The sequence below is a fragment of the Artemia franciscana genome, chromosome 14 (assembly GCF_032884065.1).
Source record: "Artemia franciscana chromosome 14, ASM3288406v1, whole genome shotgun sequence".
Lineage (NCBI taxonomy): Eukaryota > Metazoa > Arthropoda > Branchiopoda > Anostraca > Artemiidae > Artemia > Artemia franciscana.
This window is the reverse complement of record NC_088876.1, coordinates 20,191,596-20,218,073: the sequence shown is the minus strand read 5'-3', so window position 1 is coordinate 20,218,073 and position 26,478 is coordinate 20,191,596. Positions and strand designations below refer to the sequence as shown.

General features: G+C 37.3%; 1 protein-coding gene across 1 annotated transcript in view; it reads right to left on the bottom strand.

Moving 5' to 3' along the window:
• The window catches only part of LOC136035434 (agrin-like), a 225,547-nt gene that overhangs the window by 123,081 nt on the left and 75,988 nt on the right, over nt 1–26,478 (bottom strand). The window contains exon 6 of the mRNA XM_065717243.1: nt 12,302–12,472. Within this exon, the coding sequence (XP_065573315.1) occupies nt 12,302–12,472 (171 nt within the window). The remainder of the gene's footprint in view (nt 1–12,301; nt 12,473–26,478) is intronic.

Genomic DNA, 26,478 nt, shown 5'->3' with positions numbered 1-26,478 from the left:
TTTTGCCCCCAAAGCTGAAATTTAATTTCTGCAGAAAATATTGTCAAAATTAAGCTAAGCCTGTATTATTCAAGTATTGGGAGAAACGGATAAGTTTTTTTAGCATCTTATGTTACTCTTTATGGTAACATATGACTCATTTTTCGGTTTTCACTGTCATCTTCCCTTGATTTGGGAAAATTGGCTCCAATTTCCCCCCTCCAGGATTTTTGACGAAATCACGCCACTGACGATAAAGAAAGGGTTTGCAAACTTGAACAAACAACTTCTGAAAACAAAAATTCCAGAATTTGCTTTCTCACAGAAAATCACAACACCTCCTTTCACCCCCAAAATTTTTTTCAGGCTTGCAAAGCCACCTTCCCTCCTTGAAAATATTAATCAATGGTAAACTACCATCAGAATAAAACTAAACACAAATTGTTGCATTTTATTTACCCTGCAGCTTATCAGAAGCCAAAGAACCGGCCACACTAGCTGTGTGGTGACAAAGAAGCTTCAAAGGATGTCTTGGTGCAGTCTGCTTCGTGCCTTCACAAAATTAAATAAAACAACAAGTTTTTTTTAACTGAAAGTAAGGAGCAACATTAAAACTCAAAACGAACAGAAATTACTCCGTATGTGAAAGGGGAAATTCCCCCTTCATGGAAATTCTCTTCCCCTATGACAAATTCCTCCATCGAAAGCTCCCCCACATAACCTCCTCCCTTCAACCAAAAAAGTCACCTGAAAACGTCTGTACACTTCCCCAATAACCATTACTATATGTAAACACTGTTCAAAGTTTGTAAATTGCAGCCCCTCCCGTGGGGACTGCGGGAGAGTAAATCGTCCCCAAAGACATAGTTATTGGGTTTTTCGACTATGCTGAATAAAATGGCTATCTCAGAATTTTGATCCGGTGACTTTGGGAAAAAATGAGCGTAGGAAGGGGCCAAGGTGCCCTCCAATTTTCTGGTCACTTAAAAAGGGCACTAGAACTTTTATGACCTCTCTCGCGAAATTCTAGGACTACTGGGTCGATACGATCACCCTTGGGGAAAAAAACAAAAACAAACAAACAAATAAACACACATCCGTGATCTGCCTTATGGAAAAAATACAAAATTCCGCATTTTTGTAGATATGAGCTTGAAACTTCTACTGTAGTATTCTCTGATACGCCGAATCTGATGGTGTGATTTTCGTTAAGATTCTGTTACTTTTAAGGGGTGTTTCCCCAAATTTTCTAAAATAAGGCAAATTTTCTCAGGCTCGTAACTTATGATGGGTAAGACTAAACTTGATGAAACTTATATATTTAAAATATATATATTTAAAATACGAGTCTTTGGATCTAACTGTTGGTATAAAAACTCCGTTTTTAGAGTTTCGGTTACTATTGAGCCGGGTCGCTCCTTACTACAGTTCGTTACCAACTGCTTGATACATACTATAATTTCTAGTGATAACACTGAATGGTTAGAATGGCAGTCCGTATTCGTCGGCCCTTAAAATTGGTCGTGAGCATTTTTAGCATTGAAGTCCTGCCACAATTTCAGCCTCTGCATCTCTTGGGCACCCGGGCATACATGTGGAACCTCAGTTCGGGCAACACGTTACTAATAATAAATGTTGAAAGAGAAGTTAAGAAAGCGCTATGGACTTCTCTCAAGATTCAAAAGCCAATTCGACAGGAAAGGCTTGACCCGTTTTTCGCACCCCATGTGTTGTCTTTGATACGCTTTTGGAAACTTTTCTCTTTCTCTGATTTTTCGAGTTTTTCTTTTTGTTCATACTCCTCTTAGTGCGTCTTTGTTATGTATAGAAAGTAACAATAAATTATTATTATTGGCTCTTATTTCAGTTGGGTGATTTTGCCACTAGTCAAACAGTTCGTAGTAACGAGGAACGACCCGATTTAATAGTAACAGAAACTCTAAGAAACGGAATTTTGATACCAATAGATAGGCTAAGCACAAAAGAAAATATGCTAATTATGTTAATTGCAAATATATAAGACTCATCAAGTTTCGTGCTTCCCATCCACAGCTAAAAGCTTGAGAAAATTTTCCAAATTTTTGAAAAAGGGGGGAAACACCCTCTAAAAGTCAAGAGATCTTAATGGAAATCACACCATCAGATTCAGCGTTTGAGATAACCCTACTGTAAAAGTTTCTAGCTCCTATATACAAAAATGTGGAAATTTGCTTTTTTTTTACAGAAGAAAGATCGCAGATGCGTGTTTATTTATTTTTGTTGCGTTTTCTTTTTTCCCCCAGGCGTTTTTCAAGTAGAAAGTAGTAGTGTTTTAAAAGTAGAATTAAAAGAAAGAGCCAAACTTTAGCGTAAAGAGCGGGGTGTTGATGAGGAAGCAGCCCTTTTATATACGAAGTAATTTCTGTTCGTTTTAAGTTTTAATGTCGCTCCTTACTTCCCGTTAAAAAAAAACTTATTTTTTCTATTTAATCTTGTACAGAGCCATCCATGCCCGATACAGATTTTTAAAGAAACTGTCTGGTGACAAAAATTTCCAATGTGATATTTTTTTAAATAGTAATTTTGGTTCACATTTTACTGGACGGTAACGTGTGACATTTTAATGTTTGTACCAATAATTCTATGTTAGATGTTGGTGGTCAATTTGACTTTACCCAATGAAACTCTTACACAAACATAAACAAGGATCATGGATTTTTAGTATATACAGGACATTGGCGAAGGATAAAACAAACGATTTTGAGATCAAACGTATATGGTTCAATGGTGCAGTGTTAGGAAATACTTAAGCAAAAGTACTTAAGTAAAATTACTTAAGTAAAAAATCTGAGTACTTGTACTCTACTTAAGTGAAAAATTTCTAAAGTACTTAATGCTTATACTTAAGTAAAAAATTAAAGTACTTAGAGTTTAAATTTAGTTAAATTTAAAGTAATTAAAGTACTTAGGGGTACTTAAGTACTCAAGTTGTTTCTTCATGGCACAGAAAAATTATACCAGCATGACGCAGGGCTGATGCGGCAAATTGAACTTCCTATATATTAGTGGATGAATGGATTTTAGTCTTTGAGAACAGCAGCTACCGGCACGGCGCGAAATTCCAAAAGAGGACGCTATCATGGTGGAACTACCATATATGTTGAACGGAAAATTTTATGATAAATGGGAAAATTCAGAAGATATTCAAGTCAGTGATGAAGAAAATGAAGATAAAGCAGGCCAAAATGGCTCATTCTCATTTACAAACGTTGGAGAGATGCTCGATTCTTATGACGACCCCGAGTATTTCCAACTTCCTCCACGCTTCAGGTGTGTCAGCCACACACTTAACCTGCTTGCATCCACCGATATTGATAAAGCCCTCTGTGATATTGCATTTCAAACGTAGTACGACACCAGTTTTTCGAAGTGCATTGCTCTCTGGGATGCCGTGAATAATAGTTCAAAAGCTGATAATGCTGTAAAAGAGGTATATGCCAAAAAGCTTATAAGACCTGTGGTAACCAGGCAGAACTCGAAGTATGACAGTGTCAAACGTTTGATGGATTGTCACAAAAATGGAAAGCGTGCTGATGTATGTGATGCTTTGCAAGAACCAAGGCTAACTTCTCATTACGTTGAAATCCTTGAAGAATATATGAAAATTATGGAGCCACTAGCAGTGGTATTGGACATTCTTCAGGGGGAGGAAAAATGCTTCTTCGGTACTATACATACTACAATAAAATCGCTTGAAAGGAAGCTTAAAAAGCTGAAAGATTTGGCAAAAGTCAGCCAGCCTTTGGTACATGTTCTACTTGTGGGTCTTGAAAAACGACTACCCACGACCCTGGACGAGAGAGTTCTTCATGCAAGAGACTATGTTATTGCCATTGCAAGTCATCCTTTCTTCAAATTGAAGTGGTTTTCTGATAGCCAGAAGGATGTAGCAGTTGAACCTTGGTGGACAAAGCGAAAAAGCTCGAAGACTTCAGAAGTACTGACGAGGCTGATAAATGTAGCTTTTTGTCTGGAGATGAATACATTGATCTTAGTGATGAAAAAACAACTCGTGATAATTCTGGCACTGTGGCCGTGAAACCAATTCTGTGAAGGTGGAGGTTTTGTCCCATTTGAATTAGAGGTGAAAGGAACTATCTGTACTCAAAGCGTACCTAAGGGTAATGAAAGTTTTCAGAAAGTACAACTGTGTCATTCCTTCTTCTGCACCTGCAGAACAACTTTTCGATAGGTAGTGGAATTTTTACTCCAAAAAGAAACATGCTCGGAGATGGTATGTTTGAAAAGCTTCTGCTGTTGAAAAGAGCAAGTAAGAAATTAAGTTAAGTAATGATGAAGCTGTACTGAATATTCTTTGTAAATTCTTTTCTTTTTATATCTTAACTGAAGCTAAATTCGACGTTTTGTGAAACCAGTTGATTTTTTTCACGAAAACTGTCGGTTTTTCAGAAAAGCAGTCGATTTCTCGTCAGAATCTTGCTTATCTTGTCTACTTAGGAAGGGAAGGGATATTGAAGAAGTGCTTTGTTTATTATTTACTGTAAGTAAAACATTAGTAGTTAAGTAGTTAAATACTAAAGTAAAATCAAAATACTTGAGTATTTAAGTACTGAAATACTTTTTCAAAAGTACTTATTACTTAAGTAGATTTTTAGAGAAGTACTTAATACTTTTACGTAAGCAAAATTTCTCTGAGTACTTGGTACTTGTACTTAAGTAAAAAAGAAGAAGTACTTGGCACAACACTGCAGTGATGCAAGGGATATTCAAACAAATAAATGATTTTTTCTTCTTATTTTTCAGTCAATCACACTGAATTGCCTATTGATAGTACACCGAGTGATCTTCTATTATTTAACTTGATAGACTTAAAATTTTTGCTTTTTGCTACGCAGCAGGATTATTGTTCACTTGAAATATAGTGTAATATTTCCAGCTCTCCCATTATATCAATATTCTCTTCAGTAGAGGTCAAACAAGCATACTGTATAACCAGAGAACCCTAACAAGGAACCAACGTATAAATACAAGATCGATTTTGGTTTGACTACAACATCTACTGCATTTAAGCTCTCTTGATCCGATCTCTGCTCAGCATCCATGCAAACTAATTTTGTCAAGTTTTCTCTCAGAGTACCGTTTGTCATCATGGTACAGTGCTCTGATGGGCAAACAACAACGAGAACAAAGTACCATAAATCCATTTGGAAGTGATGACAAGCACCGGTGTTTCCACTTTCTCATTTTTTAAATCCCTAATAAGGAGCTGAAAAATCCCTAGAAATCCCCATCTTCAGTTCCAAAATCCCTAAAAATCTCCCATTTTCTAGAAACTCCCTGAACCACTTCTCCCTATCCCATTTTACCCGTACCATTGAAAGGTAACATATTTTGGCTTCTTAGATTGAAGTCTAGCTATCACTACCATAATAGAATGTCTTGTCATGCCGTTTAAAGTGCTTTTTAATCATCAGCTAAATACAAATAGCTTCAAATATACTTCAAATAATATTAAGCAAATAGAAAAGAAAATGTAATACTATAATGTAGATTACAGTACAAGATGTTTAATACTGTTCAATCGTAACTTGTAAAACGTAATCAGACCTTATCTTCTCCTGATGTGTCTTCAACATTTTTTGTATGGTGGCTGAAGCTTTCACCGTTCTGATGTGGTGAAGTAACTGATCATCTTCACATTCCACACTTTCTTGAGCCCTTTTCATTCCATATTTTGGTTTTAAAATCCCCCGCACAGTTTATGTTTTCAATTTATTCTGACGGTCAGTTTTTACTACTTTTACAGCACTTAAAAACCTCTCGACATTGACATTTGAAAATGGAACAGTGGAAATAAATAATACTGTCGGTTTCAGGTCAGGATACAAATTCTATTCCGGCAGCATTTTTTTTCACCAATACCAAACACCAGCAGGTCACGGCATCCATTGTTTTGACATTTTCAATATCGATGAGGCTCTGCCTCCTCCACTCCTGCTCGGTTTTGGTTCCGTCCCATGGGATCTGTCCATATTTCCTAACAAAAGGTAGCAGAGAGGCGGGCTGAAGTAATTGGGCTGACACTGGGTCAACCATTTCAGCATATCTGTAAATGTCGTCTTCGAAATGGAACCTTTTCTGTATCTGGCCTACTGCTTTGATATGGAATGCCTGTGCAGCTTTGAGAACTACTTCGATTGAATCAGGGGGGACGGCGGTATCTGACCTTGACGTACAGAGGGAACCTTGTACGTTCGGACCCAAGTAAACGCTTTCAAGGGGAGGTTAAAACTTCCGATTGTTCACATCGATTTCTAAAGCACTAGTTGATTCCGCATAGTCCTTCTGCAGGAAGTTCAATACGGAGACCAATGTTTTAGGCTTTGTTTATACCCCGTAACTAGAAATATTTTGGTTTCAAGAGCTCAAATTGTGCTTAAATTTGAATTTGCAACAGAAGTGATTGTTATATTTGTAAAGAACGTAAGAAAAAAAGACATCGATTGGCATGTTCAGTTTATTTGTAAGTAAAAAAAAAATGAACAACAAAAAATTTATCAATTATAGTATGAAGGTTCATGATTTTCCCCTGGGTACGTAGGCTTGCCAAAAACAAAAAATCCATTTATTCCTACATGTGCCACTGTTTTTAAAAAATGGCTGTCAGTTTGTTAGTCTGTTAAAAACTAGGGTAATGAAACGGTAAGGGAGGTATTCGAATAGTTATAGCCTACCTCTATTATTCACGTCAGTACTTATAAAGCTGGCTACAAGTTCGAGTCCAAGTTTTTTTTTTTTTTGCACAAAAATCCTAAACATCATACAAGTACTGCGGAGAAAAAGAATCGTACATACAATGCTTGTCAAAAAAATTTACTACAGTAAGAACAACTACGTACCCTATAAAACTATAAAAATATATCATAACTTTATTTATCTGACCTGTAAAAAAATAACAAGCTATCTACCAAATAATCTTATGAAAAAACAGCCCAAAAATGACAAACCATACGACTCCATTAATCGAGAACAGTCCAAGCTGAAATTATTGTTTGAAGCCCACATCAGCATGGAACTGTTTCAAACAGTTCTTTGTTGCTAGTTTGTTACTTAGGACTCCTGTACATCTCAAAATCTGTGTGGTGTTAGCATTTTTTAAGCAACTGAAGAAGTTCTTCTCTGTGTTTCCAAGTTCAATTCGCAAGGAAACAGATCCTAAATCGAATTATCCTGCTTCTCTGATCAAGAAAATGATGATAATGAACACAACCCCTAAAAGTCCATGGGAGAGGAAAAATCCCCAAGTCCCTAAAAAAACTCTCGCCCCTAAATGACTTAAAAAATCCCCATTTTAAGGGGAAAATCCCCATAGTGGAAACACTGACAAGCACGAAATCAGTCGAGAACTCCTGGGGTTATGTTTAGCAGCAAAATATCCAACCGACCTAGCTTGATAACTTTAAGCTGGTTATTGCGTATCTCTGTCTCTTCTCTATTCCAATGTGACCGGTGAGTAACTTTCTTGGACTCTGATACTGAAACCGATAAAAGGTTTTTCCTTGCAATTGCCTCTGTTGCGTCTAGTTTGCAAACACAACTGCTTAAAGCTAATGGTTCATATTTGACGGTTTGAAAATAGCTTTTTCAAAAAAAAAAAATCTTGTCCGCTATCTTAATAGGTCACAAGTGTGCCAAAAATTGGAATCAATTGCGTAAATTGCTTATTAAAGCTGATGAGAAATACATTTTAAATGGTCCTCATAGCAGAAACGAGTACAGTTGTAATAAAACGTCAACCAGTTTCTGTTTAAAAGTTTTTATACAGCTTTGTTGGAAAATGTCATGTACCAATTTCAGTAGGTCGAAAGTATGTCAAAGATAGGACCCATTGGCGTATTGCACTTGCTAAAGCTCATGAGAGAAAGACTTTATTTGGTTCTCATAGCATAAATTAACCTCTTGTTGAAAAAAATCAGCCGGTTTTGTGTACCGATATTTTTTTTTCGAGTTCATCGAAAATCTGCTGACTTCAAGCTTCTTTTACCCAGCTTTTAGAAATAGAAATTGAAACACTGCGCACAATCGAGGAACTAGATCCGAGAATATCACGCAACATCTCCTTAAAAACAACAATCGATTTTCTTTTGTTATTTATAATCTTTGAACTAGTGGATGTAAAATCTTCAAATAACCAGCTGGAGACGCGATTCTATGATATATAGCATCATAAATCATTCCTAACGAAACAAGAACTATATTAAAAATTACTGATTTATTCAGTGAACAACCTCTTAATCGTTTTTATCCAAGTGCAGAATGTAAGCTCTGAAACAATCATAAATATCTTTGAGAGAATATCGAATTCGAGAATATCGAAAGTCTTAAACTTATCGTGCCGTCAATATTTTATTTTAATAATTTTTCTTATTTGGTGCTACTTTCTCTTACGGACTGCTTTCTATAGAAAAAAAATAATGAAAAGATGATTAACTCAAAGGTAGGAGAAGCTGTCTTAGCCTTCAATCTTTTCGTAGGATCTAAAATTTAATAAATGCCTGGCGGTGGACGGATATCGAATCTTTCTGTAGGAATTCCATTTTCAGAATTTCAAATACAAATCGAGCTATCCTATTTCCGTATTGAGTACACCAGCTTATAACGGATAAGGGATCTAGATCAGGGAGAAAGTGAAAGAAATTGAAAAAATATATTAATATAATTTCTCATGTTAGTGAGAAGAGGGAAATCCTTACAAGACAAGGATTCTCCTTACAAGGATTCTGTTTCTTCCCTCATGGAAATATCTAAAAATAAGGTTATATGAGATTTTGATGTTTGGGTTTCCAAATGTACATTTCTGAAGATTAAGACCCATGAGAAAAACTTTGCTATCTGTATTCACATTAGGTCTTGGATGTGGTAGTTTGTTGGTAAAGGTGGTTTGCTTGAACAGGACACAACCAGCTGATCAAAAATTACATGAGTTTCTACAAGCACACGGCAGACTACCAAGGCAAGTTCTTAACAGTGCAAACGTTTTTGTATAGCAGTGCTAGATCAAAAAAACTATAAAGCAGACATGTCTCTATTTATAATGGTGAGGTGTACATTTATCCGAATAGTAACCATTTTCTAAAGAGTATAGGAGGAAATCCTCCACGAAATTTAAAACTAATAAAACCGAATCCTAAGATGAATTATTTTGTTTTTTTGTTGAAGGGAGGGGCTGCAAAACAAGCACTTGGAGAGATTAGATTTCTCTCACCTCTTTTGTGCCGTTATTTGCGCTGTTAGCACCTGAAAAAAAATGTGGATCTACATGATGTGACATACAGTAAGCAATGATGAAAGTTTCCATATGTACACTTTTTTTTGTTTTAAGCTCGATTTACATATTCTATTTATTTATTTGTTCGTATTAGTACTTGTTGTATGTTTCTTGCTATGATTGCTTATTTAATTTCTGTTCGTTTTGGGTTTCATTTACTTTTTAATAATAATTTCTGGAAGCGATATTTTTCTTGACAAAATTGCTCAAGCGACCTTAAAATAGCAGGTAAGAAATGAAATTATATCAAACTTCCCAGAGCTGAGTTTAGTTTTGACACTAAGGGAATTTTAAAAAAGAAAACGACATTTTATGTCAAGAAAAGCAACATAAAAAAGTGTCAAAACACATGAGCAGTTTTTTTTTTTACAAAATAACGGTTAAATTTTGCCATCTAATGATCCCAGTGAATTTTACTTTCTATTTTTATCATTATTCCCACTTAAGGTAGCTTAAAAACATTAGTAAGGTAATATAAACGCTATTTCAGAAATTTCTTTAGTAGAAGTAGAAATATCTCTAGTAGATTTCTCTCTAGAAATCTAACTAGTGCAAATAGAAAACAAACAAACATCGCTGAAAAAACAACAGTTACCTGGTTTCATCCTTAAATTTTTTTTTTCTTTTCTTTTCTTTTTTTTACAACCAATAATCTATAATATTTTTCATTTCTATGCCTCAGAAACTGTTAATACAATTTTTTTTTTTTTACAATGAAATGATATTTTGAGCATGGGAGCCCGTTACGAGAAGGGGATGGAGCAGACTTGAGATTCTAAAGATACACGACATACTTCTAGCAAAAAAAATATATACATGGTTAAAGGTAGTCACAAAACTACTCAATTTGAATAAAAAGCTCAAAAAACAACTTTTTCTTAACGAGCACAGGAAAGGTAATGGGAGACTACGGAATCCAATGGGGAGGAAAAGCTCTCTTGGACTTAAATTATGCTCATGATTTAAGCATCTTAGATGAAAGTATGAAGAAAATGAATGACTTTTTAGAGGTTTTGCGATTTCAGGATGCTAGAATAGGTTTAAAAATTAATGTTAAGAAGACTAAATCACTTAAGCTAGGAATAACTGAAGATGAAAAGCTGACGTTGGGTAACGAAAAGAATGATCAGGAGGACATCTAGACTAATACATTAAGGCTAGGAATAAGTGAAGATGTAAAAGTGACATTGGGTAACAAAAAGATTGCTCAGGTGGACATTGGCAGTATTAGTAGTAAAGACGATGAGAGCAGTGAAGATGCCAAAGGTTGAATAGCCAAGGCTCAGTGTGTTTTTTTACAGTAAAAAAATGTTTGTGAGAATAGAAAGATAAGTCGGCAAACCAATATTAGAATATCGGAAGCTACAATGATGACAGTGGTCAAATATGGCTCTAAGGCATGGTTACTTCGACCGGCTGACCTCGTTTGGCCAACCGACCGTATTTCAAACATTAGGTTGAACGAAAAGCGTGGTTCAATCCCGCTTTCTAGGGCTATAATGAGAGAAAGTTTGAGATGGTCAAGGCACGTTCTGCAGATGAAGGATGACAGATTGCCGAAGATGTCCTTTTCGGCCATCCGTCTTGGGCTAAACGAAAAGCAGGTCGTCCTCGGTTGGGGTCGATGATGTCATAAAGAAAGATTTAAAGGTAATGGGAACATCCTGGGAGGATGTAAAGAGGGAGGCTTTGAACAGAGTGGGATGAAGGAGGAGGGTGCGTTGCTATCTTTGCATCAGGCGTGCGTTGCTATCTTTGCATCAGGCATATTGGTACTGTTATGAGTCGTTAATATTAGTTGTAGTCAAAATACAACTCTCCATAATCATAGAGCAACACTAGAGCTTAGGAATGGGAAGTACTACCCCTTTATAAGGTAAAGACTGTCACTCTGTTCAATCCCTTCCCTGTCTAAGCTACAGTTACATATTAGCTTTTTGTATGCTAATAAAAACTAATAGGAACAGACACAACCGTCATTCCAAATTTAACCGTTTTATTATACTTCGAAACTTGAACAGTTTTGAGAAAAAACAAGCTACAGAAAAACATGTAGCGGAAGTTTCAGCAGGCGAGGGGTTATCATCCCCTTAGAAAGCTCTGATTATGCGCTTTTAAATATATTGTCTCAGGTGATACGTTTTTATTTTTATTTTGCTTTGAATTAGTTTTCTGTTGATTATATTTTTATGAGCCTACAAACGGCATTTGTTGCTGATTATGATTTTAGGCCAAAACGTGGAGTGCGTACGCAGAACGGTGGCTTTCTATTTCAGTCATAAAAAGAATAATTATTTAAAGCTAAGGGCTCAATATATAAAAAAAACATAGCTTACTAATTAAATACGATTAGCCAGGAAAACAAAAACAGAAAAAGATAAAACAGTGCTTTTGGAATTGCGCATGTAGAAAGAAAAAATCCGAATCAGCTTTTCAAATTTATCAAAAAGCGTGTTCAAGCGATCACCCGCTATTTAGAATAATTCCTAGAGATTATTCTTTCAAGTCCTTCAAAAAAAAAGTTTTTCGTATATTCAAAAAGTACATAGGTAAAAACCCAAGAGTAGTGACAGAGCATCGTCCACTATGGGTAGCATTATTCAAAGGAAAAATTTCAGTAGCCCGTTTCTATTCCTATCAATGTCAAAAAGTGGCGAACTTTTCGTTCGTCATACTGAAGCATCAAGCTGGAAGATTAAGGTTTAAAAACTAAAATCAGAGTTTATGAAAATGAAGAACAAGTTTCTGGCCTAGAAATGTTATATATATGTTTCTTGTGTCTGTTATCTTTGCTTTTAAGCCGCTGCTAGTTATCCAAACACAGTTTCGCAAGTTTCTAAAAGGCAGGAAAGGGATTTTCCTGATAGAAAATTCCAGGCTAAAATGTCCCTTTTTGTTTGCATTTCCATGTTCTAGTTATGCTTCATTCATAACAACATTATTTATCTGTCTTTTTGGCTGTTTGTGAATGGGAAGAAAACAATCTGTACTTACAGGCAGTTAGCAATGGCTAAAGTACATTCATTAGGATATGTCTTCCCGTCAGAGCCACACACGTATCTGCTTTCCTTATCTTTTGATGTGCATGACAAAGCAGAGCAATGATTAATCTTCCTTTGGCATTTTTGCATTTCAGCAATTGATATCTTGTCTCTCGCTGATCTCCTTGAAAATAAAGATGAGGCGTTAGTTAAAGTATGGGCCAGCATTTGATAATAAATTATGACAGCATTCTTTTTTTTTGTGCAGCATTGCAATATGGAAAGATGGAAGGATGGAATTTGGAAAACCTGACGTATCACCAAACGTTCTAAGCAAATTAAGTACCAGAAATGCAACTCCTGTTGTTCTCTTTAAGAAATTATTAAAAAAAAACTTTCCGAAAAAGAAGTTTTTCGAAGAAAAGTAAAGACCATATTAATCTTAAGAACAGTAGATACAAATAGCTGTTAAAATTCAAACTCAAAACGAACAGAAATGACTATTAGAGAATAAATGAAGCCCAAAACTAACAGAAATTAAATAAACAATCAATGCAAACAAACATACAATAGATACGAATATAAATGAATACATAAATGTTAAAACGAGTGAAATTTAACGTAAATATACGAATCAAGCTTGAAAGGAACAAAAATTACAACAAACAAGAGTTTGTTTTGCCTCCTTTTCTGACATACTGCGCCGTCAATGGCGCTTTACTGAAAACTATATGTGTCTTGAACAGTCTTGGAAAGTGCAAATAAAATCAAATTGAATATTTGATATATAATGATAGAAACTGTTGAAAGATCATCAGTTCAAGATTTTATTTCACTGTAATTTTTATTTTCATTTTCAATGCTGTAATAACTGGAAAAGAAATTATTTGTAATATAATTCGTTTTCAGTACAGCGCCGTTGACGCAGTAGGCTTTAAGTCCAAACTCTTGTTTGTAGTGAAACTATATTCGTCTTGAACAATCTTAGAAAGAACTAATAAATTAAACTGGATATTTGATGTATAATGATATTAATAGCTGAAACCTCATCATTTCAAAATTTTACTGTAATTCTAATGTTTATTTTCAATATTAAGTACAAAAGAATATATTTGTAATATAATACGTTTTCAGTAAAGCGCCAATGACGCAGTAGGCTTTAGAATTTTACAGTGAGAGAAGGAGGCGATACCCAAACTCCTGTTTGTAGTGATTTTTGCTTTTTTCAAGCTTGATTTGTATATTAAATTTAAGCTTCACTCGTTTTAAGATTTATGTTTTCATTTATATTAGTATCTATAGTTTGTTTGTTTGCATTGATTGTTTATTTAATTTCTGTTCGTTTTGGGTTTGATTTATGCGCCAATAGAATTTTTTCTTCTTTTTAAGCTTGATTGGCATATTCTATTTATTTATTCATTTATATTAGTACTTGTTGTATGCTTTTTTTTGCCCTTGCACCATAAATCGAAGTTGCCCCGCAAGTCACTAAATCTAAGTGTTAAATAAACAACGCCTGTCCCCAGGCCCTGGGGGGCTTTTTCGACACCAGAACTTCAACTATCTGACCTTTTAACCATATTGAATAAAATTGTCATCTCAAAATTTCTATCTGACACATTTGTGGAAAAAAAGGCGCGTGTAGCTGCCCTCCGATCGCTTTTGACTCTTAAAAAGTGAACTAAAACGTTCACTTTCCAAGCAAATGAGCCCTCTCTGAAGTTTATGCGAGCATCCCTTACATAAGAACCATGTATGCCCCCAGGACATAGCTTGCAACACCTGTCCTCTGAGCCCTGGGGGCTTGTGTCAACACCATAGTTTTTGTTATCTGACCTTTGAACCGTTTTTAATAAAATGACTATCTAAAAGTTTTTACCTGACGCATTTCGGAAAAAGGGTATGGGAGAGGGGGGCTAGCTGCCCTCCGTTCACTTTTGACTCTTAAAAAGTAAACTAGAACTTTCAATTTCCAATCAAATGAGCCCTCTCTGAAGTTTATACGAGCATCTCTTCCATAAAAACCTTATATACCCCCAGGGCAGAACTTACAACGGCTGCCCCCTGGCCCTTGGAGGTTGTCTGAATTTCTTTTATCTGATGTTTGAACTATTTAGAAGGAAATGGCTATCTCAAAATTTTTATCGGATGAGTTTTGGGAAAAGGGCCGTGGGAGGGTTAGTTACCCTCGGATCTCTTTTGACTCTTAAAAAGTGAACTAAAAATTTCAATTTCGAGTCAAACGAGCCCTCTCTGAGGTTTATACGAGAATACATTCAATAAGAACCATACATGTCCCCAGGGCATAACTTAAAACGACCACAACCGGGCTCTGGGGGGTTGTGTTGAAACCAGAGTTTTTGTTCTCTGACCTTTTAACTATTTTTAACAAAAAGGCTATCTTAAAAGTCTTGTCTGATGCATTTGGGGAAAAAAGGGGGGAGGTGCTAGCTGCTCTCCAACCACTTTTGACACTTAAAAAGCAAAATAAAACTTTCAATTTCCAATCAAAAGAGCCTTCTCTGAAGTTTATACGAGTATTCCTTCCATAAGAGCGATAAATGCCCCAAGGGCATAGCTTACAACGCCTTCCCCGGGACCTGGGGGGGGGGGGTTATTTCGACACTAAATTTTGATGATCTGAAGTTTGAACCATTTAAAAAAAGTGGCCATCTAAAAACTTTTATGGGATGGGTTTGGGTAAAAAAGAAGCGGTGGGGGATAGTTGCCCTCAGATCTCTTTTGACTCTTAAAAAGTGAACTAGATCTTTCAATTACCAATCAAATGAGCCAACTTTGAAGTTTCTACGATTATCCCTTCCATAAGAACCATATATATATCCCCAGGGCATAACTTACAGCGCCTGCACTCAGGCCCTTGGAGGTTGTGTCGACACCGAAATTTTGTTATCTGACCTTTTAACAACTTTTAACGAAATGGCTATCTCATAATTTTTAGCTGATGCGTTTGTAGAAAAAGGACGTGGGTAGCTGCCCTCCGACCACTTTGACTCTTAAAAAGTTAACTAGAATTCCAATTTCCAACCATTGAAATTCACACTTCATTGGTAGGAAATTTTTTTTTATCAGATAGGTTAAGGGGAAAAAAGGGCGTGGGGGCTAGTTGCCCTCAGACCTCTTTTGACTCTTAAAAAGTGAACTAAAAATTTCAATTTCGAGTCAAACGAGCCCTCTCTGAGGTTTATACGAGAATACATTCAATAAGAACCATACATGTCCCCAGGGCATAACTTAAAACGACCACAACCGGGCTCTGGGGGGTTGTGTTGAAACTAGAGTTTTTGTTCTCTGACCTTTTAACTATTTTTAATAAAATGGCTATCTTAAAAGTCTTGTCTGATGCATTTGGGGAAAAAAGGGGGGAGGTGCTAGCTGCTCTCCAACCACTTTTGATACTTAAAAAGCAAAATAAAACTTTCAATTTCCAATCAAAAGAGCCTTCTCTGAAGTTTATACGAGTATTCCTTCCATAAGAGCGATAAATGCCCCAAGGGCATAGCTTACAACGCCTTCCCCGGGACCTGGGGGGGGGGGGGGTATTTCGACACTAAATTTTGATGATCTGAAGTTTGAACCATTTAAAAAAAGTGGCCATCTAAAAACTTTTATGGGATGGGTTTGGGTAAAAAAGAAGCGGTGGGGGATAGTTGCCCTCAGATCTCTTTTGACTCTTAAAAAGTGAACTAGATCTTTCAATTACCAATCAAATGAGCCAACTTTGAAGTTTCTACGATTATCCCTTCCATAAGAACCATATATATATCCCCGGGGCATAACTTACAGCGCCTGCACACAGGCCCTTGGAGGTTGTGTCGACACCGAAATTTTGTTATCTGACCTTTTAACAACTTTTAACGAAATGGCTATCTCATAATTTTTAGCTGATGCGTTTGTAGAAAAAGGACGTGGGTAGCTGCCCTCCGACCACTTTGACTCTTAAAAAGTTAACTAGAATTCCAATTTCCAACCACTGAAGTTCACACTTCATTGGTTGGCCCTCTCTGAAGTTTGCACGAGCATTCCTTCCAAAAGAACCATATATGACCCTAGGGCATAACCTATAACACCTGCCCTTGGGCCCTGGGGGTTTTGTCGATAACGGATTTTTTTTATCTGATGTCTGATTTATTTTCAAATAAATGGCTGTCTCAAAACTTTTATCGGTAGGTTTAGGGGGGAAAGGGCGCTAGGGGGGCCTAGTTTCCCCCAGATCTCTTTTTACTCTTAAAAAGTGAACTAGAACTTTCAATTCCCGATCAAATGAGCCCTCCTTGAATTTTTTACGAGCACCCCTTCCATAAAAACCATACATACACCCAGGGCTTGATTTACAACGCCTCCCCCTGGTCCCTAGGGGGTTGTGTTGACCCCAGAGATTTTTTATTTCACCTTTTAGCAATTTTTAACAAAATGGGTATCTAAAAACTTTCATGTGATGCATTTTGAGAAAAAAGAGCGTAGAGGGCTGGCTGCCCTCCGATCACTTTTGACTCGTAAAAAGGGAACTAGAACTTTCAGTTTTCAATCAATGAGCCCTCTCTGAAGTTTATACGAGCATTCCATCCAAAAGAACCATATATGGTCTCAGGACATAACTTACAACACCTGCCCCCGAACACTAGGGGTTTGTGTCGACGGCGGAATTTTGTTATCTGACCTTTGAATTTTGTTTCACAAAATAGCTATCTTAAAATTTTTATATGATGCATTTGAGGAAAAAAAGGGCATGGGGGGGGCTAACTGCCCCCGATCACTTTTGACTCTTCAAAAGTGAGCTAGAACTTTCAGTTTCCAATCAAATTAGCCCTCTATGAAGTTTAAGCGAGCATCCCTTCCGTGAGAACCGTATGTGCCGCAGCGCTAACTTACAACGCTTGCTCTCGGGCCCTGGGGGGTTATGTCAACATTGAAGTTTTCGTTATCTGATGTTTGAACTATTTTTTTAATGGCTATCTTAAAATCTTCATCGGATGGGTTTGGGGAAAATATGGCGTGGGGGGAATGGCTAGTTGCCCTCGGATCTCTTTTGAATCTTAAAAAAAGAACTAGAACTTCCAGTTTTCAATCAAATAAGCCCTCTCTTAAGTATATACGAGCATCCCTTCCATAAGAACCATACACTCAGGGCATAACTTACAACCTCTAACCCCGGGCCCTAAGGATTTGTGGCAACACCAGAGTTTTGTTATCAGACTTATGAATTTTTTTAACAAAATGCCTATCTCAAAATTCTATCTGATGCACTTTTGGAAATAAAGGGCGCAGGGAGAAGGGCTAGTTGTCAATGGATCTCCTTTGACTCTTAAAAAGTGAACTAGAACTTTAAATTTCCAATCAAATAAGCCCTCTCTGAAGTGTATACTAGCATCCTTTCCATAAGAACTATACAGGCACCGAGGTCATAACTTACAACGCCTCTCCTGGGCCATGAGGGGTTGTGTCGACACCGTAGTTTTTGTTATCTAATCTTTGAACTATTTTCAATAAAATGGTAATCTCAAAATTTTTATCTGACGCATTTGGAGAAAAAGGGGTGTGGGGGGGTAGTTGCCCTTCAATCACGTTTGAACTTCCGACTAGAACCTCCGCGCTAGAACCTCCGACTTGCAATTAAATGAGCCCCTTCCCATGTTTATACGACCATCCCTTCCATATGAAGTGCATTTGGGAAAAAGATAATAAATAAATAACAAAACATTGAAGCCTTATGGCCTTTGCTATAGGCAACGCTATGGCGTTACCTCTGATTTATTCTAAAAACTTCTTTCCACAAATAAAGTTTTTTAAAGAAAAGTAATAAGCTTAATAAAACCAAAGACGAACAGTAATAAGTCAAATAATAATTCAAACTTAAAATGAACAGAAATCATTACCAATAAATAAATAAGATTCAGAACAAAAATAAACTCCAGTGTATAATCAAGTCAATCTTCAAATCGAACAGAAATTTAAAAAAAAAAAGGGGAGTAGGGCTAACGCACCTTCGCCTTCCAACGGTCGGAACGGCATTTGCGCTTTACTTAAAACTATCTTTTATTTCGAGCAGTGGGTTTTTATTTGTCATAATATCAACAACAAAAAACAAGCCATTACAACAAAAAACGCCATTACAACCAAGATAACTGAAAGGAACTAACGAAAGCAGAGTGACTATGTATTAAATCAGGATATCCATTCCTGGAAGCTTCAGTAATTTTGGATTTATTAATGCTGTAAGAAAAAACTTTTAAATATATTTCGATTCCAAAGCTAAAGTGACGCTCTGACCTTTAGAAGGCTTAAGGGCGTCAGACATACTTCTGTATATGGTAATTTCTACATTTTAAGTTTGACTTGATTATTTGTTGTAAAAGTTTTTCGTTTTCTGTTACCTTGTGTACGTAAATGTTTTGATCTATCAACCAAGCGGGACTCTATTTTGATTCCTAAAAGACAGGTAGGAGCAAAGGATATATTTTAGAGGCAGCACCAAAGGAAGGGGAAGTTGGTCAAAACCGAAAATAAAGGCATTCAAAACAGTAGGATTGTCAAAAAAAAGTCTTTGGAAAATCTTTATCAAACAGTTCTTGGTAACAAGCTATAGTAAGGAGCGATCCGGGTCTTTGGAAAAAAAAAGTTCGTTGTAACGAACTGTAGTAAGGAACGACCCGGCTCAATAGTAAACAAAGCTCTAAAAAACGTAAATTTGATGCCAATAGTTACATCACAAGAATCGGATTTTTATGCTGATTTTAAATATATAAGTTTCATCAAAATTTACTCTTACACATCAAAAGTTACGAGCAAATTTGCCTTATTTTAGAAAATAGGGGGAAATGCCCCCTAAAAGTAATAGAGGCTCAACATAAATCACATCATCGCATTCAGCGTATCAAAGAAACCTACTGTAGACTTCTCGAGCTCTTATCTACAAAAATGTGGAATTTCGTATTTTTTGCCAGAAGACCGATCACGGGTGCGTATTTATTTATTTTTTTCGGGGATGATCGTATCGATCCAGTGGTCCTAGAATGTCGCGAGAGGGCTCATTCTAACGGAAATTATAAGTTCTAGTTCCTTTTTAAGTGACCAAAAAATTTGAGGTCACCTAGGTCCACTCCCAAGCTCTTTTTTCTCAAAGTCAACGGACAAAAATTTTGAGATAGCCATTCTGTTCAGCATAGGCAAAAAACCTAATAACTATGTCTTTGAGGATGACTTACTCCCTCACAGTCCCCGGGGGAGGGGCTGCAAGTTACAAACTTTGACCAGTGTTTACATATAATAATGGTTATTGGGAAGCGTAGAGACGTTGGGATTTTTTTGGTTGGGGTTGAGGGGAAGAGGTTACGTAGGAGGATCTTTCCATGGAGGAATTTGTCATGGAAAAAGAGAATTTCGATGAAGGGGGCGCAGGAGTAACTAGCATTATTTAAAACAAAAAACAATGAAAAAATAAAAATGAATATTTTTTTTCAACTGAAAGTAAAGAGCAGCATTAGAACTGGAACATAAATTTTTACGCATACGAGGGGTTCATCCCCTCCTAAATACCTCGCTCTTTGAGCTAAAGTATTTTTAGTAATCTATACATATAAAAATGTAGTGTCCGTCCGTCTGTCTGTCTGTTACACTATCTTTACCGTTACACCGTTACACGTTATTACTGTTATTACCGTTAACACGAGCTCAAAAAAATGAGGCTCTTTTTAAATTTTATTAAAATTCTTAAAATGTAAAAAACTGGTGATTACAAACCAATTTACGTCATCAATTCGATCCAAAAATTACAAAGCGTTACCGGGACCCAGAACACAAGGGACAGCGAGAATTCATATATAGAAGACTGCCGCGAGCCATGCTGGGGCCCGCTGGGACCGGTGGCAAGACCCAGCATTGTCTGTGGTTCGAACACAAGGGACAATGAGAATCCATATATAGAAGCCTGCCGCGTGCCATGCTTGGGCCCGGCGGCGAAGCCACCGGGACCCAGCACTGTCTGTGGTTACAACACAAGAGACAATGAGAATCCATATGTAGAAGCCTGCCGCGTGCCATGCTGGGGCCCGCGGGGACCGGTGGCAAAGCCGCCAGGACCCAGCACTGTCTGTGGTTAGAACACAAGGGACAATGAGAATCCATATATAGAAGCCTGCCCGCGTGCCATGATGGGGCCTGGCTACGAAGCCGCCGGGACCCAGCACTGTCTGTGGTTAGAGCACAAGGGAAAATGGGAATCCATATATAGAAGCCTGCCGCGTGCCATGCTGGGGCCCGGCGGTGAAGCCGCCAGGACCCAGCTAGCTTCAACTATAAATTCTACGGCCTTTGTGATTCAGGGGTCATTCTTAAAGAATTGGGAGAAAATTTAAGCTTTAGTGTGAAGACCGAGGTATTAACAAGGGGGAAACTTCCTCATATACATAATAAAAAATGTACGGATAAAGAAGTTCGTTACGTAAGTTAATTCGTAAGTTACATATATTTTTTCTAATAAAAACGCTCGTAAGAAATTAAAAGTTCTAGTTGCCCATTTAAGTAATCAAAAGATTGGAAGGCAACTAGGCCTCCTCTCCCACCCCTTTTTTCTCAAAATCGCCAGATCAAAACTGATAGAAAGCCATTTAGCAAAAAAAAATTAATATGCAAATTTCGTTTTAATTATTCATGTGCGGAGAGCTATAATCAAAACATGCATTAATTCTAAAACGTTCAGAAATTAAATAATAAAATACGAATTTTTTTAGCTGAAAGTAAGGAGTAACATTAAAACTTAAAACGAACAGAAATTACTCCGTATATGAAAGGAGCTGTTCCCTCCTCAAGACCCCGCTCTTTATGCTAAAGTTTTTTACTGGTTTAAAGAGTAGAGTTGAGAGAAAGAGTCAAACTTTAGCGTAAATAGCGGAGGGTTGAGGAGGAAACAGCCCCTTTCATATACGGAGTAATTTCTGTTCTTTTAAGTTTTAGTGTCGCTCCTTACTTTCAGTTAAGAAAAACTGTTTATTTTATTTAATATAAAAAAGAGATGTGCCAACTTGAAGCGTTGCTCTACTTTTTTTTATTTACAGGGTTTGGATTGATAGCTAAACTGAAATTTTAGTCCATAAATCTAGTATTATTCATAAGGCAAGCGATCAGAAGGCTGAGTAAATTCCCGAATGACCATAAGAAACTTAAAGATTAGGAAAAATCACCATTTAACACCATTTTAATCCATCACAAGCCGTTTCTGACATGACGCGCAAAAAAAGTAGCCTACCCAATCTATATTAGAAATAAATTGAATTATAGGCCACAGATAGATAAGTCTCTTGGGATACTTTGTCCCTATTGTAGCGTAAAATCCTCTTCATTGGCATGGAATAATCATTTTCAGATCGGATTGAAACATCTTTAGACTTCAGGAATCACTCATCCATGGGGAATACTGTTTCTGTCCTGATTAGATGCTGAACAGAAAGCAATCTCTAAAGCTATTATTTAAAGTAGTTCCTTATTGAAGGAAATTTGTCCTAGCAGAGCAAATAAAATTATCGTGGCTATTGCTTTTTTTTATACAAAATCAGTATTTTGATGATTACTTACACACTACAATAATATACCTACCAGTCGCAACCCCCAAAACTTCACATGAAAGGAGCTTATTTTCAAATTTGAAGCTAAAACGAGACGCTCTAGAGCCTATCAATAAAAAGTGAACTAGAAGCACCTTAGTTGGATTTTGCAATTATATCTTAGAGCAGAAAAGAGTTCTGGGGCAAATTTGAATTTAAATACGATTGATAAGCATAGGCTTAGTCTATGATGGATTTTTTTTAGAAATTGACATCAAAACATTGTTTCTGAGACGATATCCTTGCTAATCTTAGAACTGCTCCAGCTATGTTTAGAAAATGCCTGACTCAAACCTACTCTCTCGGGGAGCTGTGACCATTGCGGCAAGCCTATTCAAGAAACTGAGACACTATGCTGGGCTTTGGCAACCTTATGCAACAATGAACTGTAAGAAGTAGTCCTAATATAATAGTTTTTCTGTGAAAAGTGGGGGGTCACCAATTTATATTCTTAATTCCTAAAAGGGAATAGTATCACTCCGGCCCGAATGCAGGCAGAGGCTTTCAGCATCACTCAACAGAAATTTCAGTGTTACATATGATGTCCTAAATGTTACTCCTAACGCTATCCTGTTTGGGCCTTTTGTGCTTCGCGATTTCCTGATAAGTTCATGGATTTCTAGACTTAATCTATGAACGTTTCAATTTGATATTCGTGCCAGATCCCGAGATATTCCAAATGCACCCTTTTGACAACCTGGATAAAATTGGTATCTTTTCGTTTAGTGCAAGATCACTTTTTTTTAGATTTCTTCATGACGCAGCTGCTTGTTACGTAATAGGGTTTGTTTCAGAAGAGACATAGATGCTTGTTACGTAATAAGATCTGTTTACCTTGTATGTTGCGTACTAGAATGTATTTACTCTTGGTTGTAACGTAACAGGGTTTATTTACTTATGTTGAGAGTGATGCAATCTTGTGTGACTTAATTGATTTATTGGAATGACGAAATATTGCGTGACTTGGTAGATTTGATGGGAATGACGCAATCTTGCATGGCATGTTAGATTTATTGGGAATGACGCAATCTAGAGTGACTTGGTAGATTTATTGCGGGTGATGGCGTACACATGGGTGTAACATATTGGCAGCACATACGTGGGTGTTACACACAGGCTCAGTCACAAAGCACTCTGGGAGAGACAAAAAAAACAGACAAAAACACGAAGTCAGACACACGAAGAGACAAAGAAAGACACAGAAACATGCAAACAGACACTCATTAACACAAAAACGGTGGGAGAGAGACAAAAAACACTTACAAGAAACACAAAGTAAGATACACAAGCAAACAGAGTCAGACAAACAAAAGCAAAAAGACAGACACAGAGACATTCAAACAGACTCTCAGTCACACAAGCTCGGTGGGAGCGAGAAAAAACATACACAAAAACACAAAATCAGACACACAAACACACAGAGTCAGACACACAAAAACACAAAGAAAGACACAGAAATACAAAAACAGACACTCAGTCACCCAGTCACGCTGGGAGAGAGACAAAAAAGCACATAGTCAGACACCTAAACAAGCAGAATCAGACAATCAAATACACAAAGGCAGACTGAGAGATATTGAAAAAGACGCTCAGTCACACAGGCACGGTGGGAAAGAGTAGAAAACACAGACACAAATAAAAGTCAGAAACACAAACACACAAAGACAGAACCAGAGACATGCAAACAGACGTTTAGTCGAACAGGAATGGTGGGAGAGGGACAAAAACACACACAAAACACAAAGTCAGACATAAAATCACACGGAGTAAGACACAAAAAAATCACAAAGTTAAATACAGAGACATGCAAACAGACGCTCAGTCACATAAACACGCTGGGAGAGAGACAAAAACACAAACACGAAAAAAAGTCAGACACACAAAAACACAAACACACATAGACAGAAAAACAAAACAGAAAGAAAAACACAGAGAATTCAAACAGACAACTCAGTCAGACAGGCACAATGGGGGAGAGACAAAAAACACCAACAAAAACCACTACGTCAGACACACAAACACACATAGTCAGACACACAAAACACAAGGACAAACACAGAGACATGAAAATAGACGCTCAATCACACAAGCACGGTGGGAGAGAGACAAATACACACAAAAACACAGAGTCACACAAACCAACACACACAGTCAGACCCACAAAAAAAACACACAAAGAAAGACACAGAGACATGCAAACACACGCCCAGTCACACAGGTACGATGAGAGAGTGACAAAAAACGCACACAAAACACAAAGTCAGACGCACAAACAAACAGAGTCAGAGACAAAAAACACAAAGAAAGACATAAAGACATGCAAACAGACGCTCAGTCACACCGGAACAGTGAAAGAGTGTAAAAAACAAAACACATAAAATCAAACAAACAAAAGCACAAAGACAGACATGGAGACATGCAAACAGAAGCTCAGTCACACAGGCACGGTGGGAGAGAGTAAAAAAACACACACACAAGACCACGAAGTCAGACACACTAACACACAGAGACAGACACATAGGCACTGTGGGAGAGAGACAAAAACCACACAAAAAACACAAAGTCAGACACAAAAACACATAGATTCAGATACAATAAAACACAAAGACATACACTAACCCCTTTTCTTGCAAGCAAGTTGGTTGGGTTGACCTAGCCTACACATGGTAAGTTAGTTTAGGTTAACCTGACCTACTAGTATGCAAGAAAAGGGATTAGTGTCTGTGTTTTTGTGTGTCTGACTGTGTGTTTGTGTTTCTGAATTTGTGTTTTGTGAGTGTTTTGTCTCTCTCCCACCGTGCCTGTGTGACTGGGCGTGTGTTTGCATGTCTCTGTGTCTTCCTTTGTGTGTTCTTTTTGTGGGTCTGACTGTGTGTGTTGGTTTGTGTGACTCTGTGTTTTTGTGTGTTTTTGTCTCTCTCCCACCGTGCTTGTGTTATTGAGCGTCTATTTCCATGTCTCTGTGTTTGTCCTTGTGTTTTGTGTGTCTGAGCATGTGTGTTTGTGTGTCTGACACAGAAGACACAGAGACATGCAAACACACGCCCAGTCACACAGGCACGGTGGGAGAGAGACAAAACACTCACAAAACACAAATTCAGAAACACAAACACACAGTCAGACACACAAAAACACAGACACTAATCCCTTTTCTTGCATGCTAGTAGGTCAGGTTAACCTAAACTAACTTACCATGTGTAGGCTAGGTCAACCCAACCAACTTGCTTGCAAGAAAAGGGGTTAGTGTATGTCTTTGTGTTTTATTGTATCTGAATCTATGTGTTTTTGTGTCTGACTTTGTGTTTTTTGTGTGGTTTTTGTCTCTCTCCCACAGTACCTATGTGTCTGTCTCTGTGTGTTAGTGTGTCTGACTTCGTGGTCTTGTGTGTGTGTTTTTTTACTCTCTCCCACCGTGCCTGTGTGACTGAGCGTCTGTTTCCATGTCTCCATGTCTGTCTTTGTGCTTTTGTTTGTTTGATTTTATGTGTTTTGTTTTTTACACTCTTTCACTGTTCCGGTGTGACTGAGTGTCTGTTTGCATGTCTTTATGTCTTTCTTTGTGTTTTTTGTCTCTGACTCTGTTTGTTTTTGCGTCTGACTTTGTGTTTTGTGTGCGTTTTTTGTCACTCTCACACCGTACCTGTGTGACTGGGCGTGTGTTTGCATGTCTCTGTGTCTTCCTTTGTGTGTTTTTTTTGTGGGTCTGACTGTGTGTGTTGGTTTGTGTGACTCTGTGTTTTTGTGTGTTTTTGTCTCTCTCCCACCGTGCTTGTGTTATTGAGCGTCTATTTCCATGTCTCTGTGTTTGTCCTTGTGTTTTGTGTGTCTGAGCATGTGTGTTTGTGTGTCTGACGTAGTGGTTTTTGTTGGTGTTTTTTGTCTCTCCCCCATTGTGCCTGTCTTACTGAGTTGTCTGTTTGAATTCTCTGTGTCAGTTCTTGGTAACAAGCTATAGTAAGGAGCGATCCGGGTCTTTGGAAAAAAAAAGTTCGTTGTAACGAACTGTAGTAAGGAACGACCCGGCTCAATAGTAAACAAAGCTCTAAAAAACGTAAATTTGATGCCAATAGTTACATCACAAGAATCGGATTTTTATGCTGATTTTAAATATATAAGTTTCATCAAAATTTACTCTTACACATCAAAAGTTACGAGCAAATTTGCCTTATTTTAGAAAATAGGGGGAAATGCCCCCTAAAAGTAATAGAGGCTCAACATAAATCACATCATCGCATTCAGCGTATCAAAGAAACCTACTGTAGACTTCTCGAGCTCTTATCTACAAAAATGTGGAATTTCGTATTTTTTGCCAGAAGACCGATCACGGGTGCGTATTTATTTATTTTTTTCGGGGATGATCGTATCGATCCAGTGGTCCTAGAATGTCGCGAGAGGGCTCATTCTAACGGAAATTATAAGTTCTAGTTCCTTTTTAAGTGACCAAAAAATTTGAGGTCACCTAGGTCCACTCCCAAGCTCTTTTTTCTCAAAGTCAACGGACAAAAATTTTGAGATAGCCATTCTGTTCAGCATAGGCAAAAAACCTAATAACTATGTCTTTGAGGATGACTTA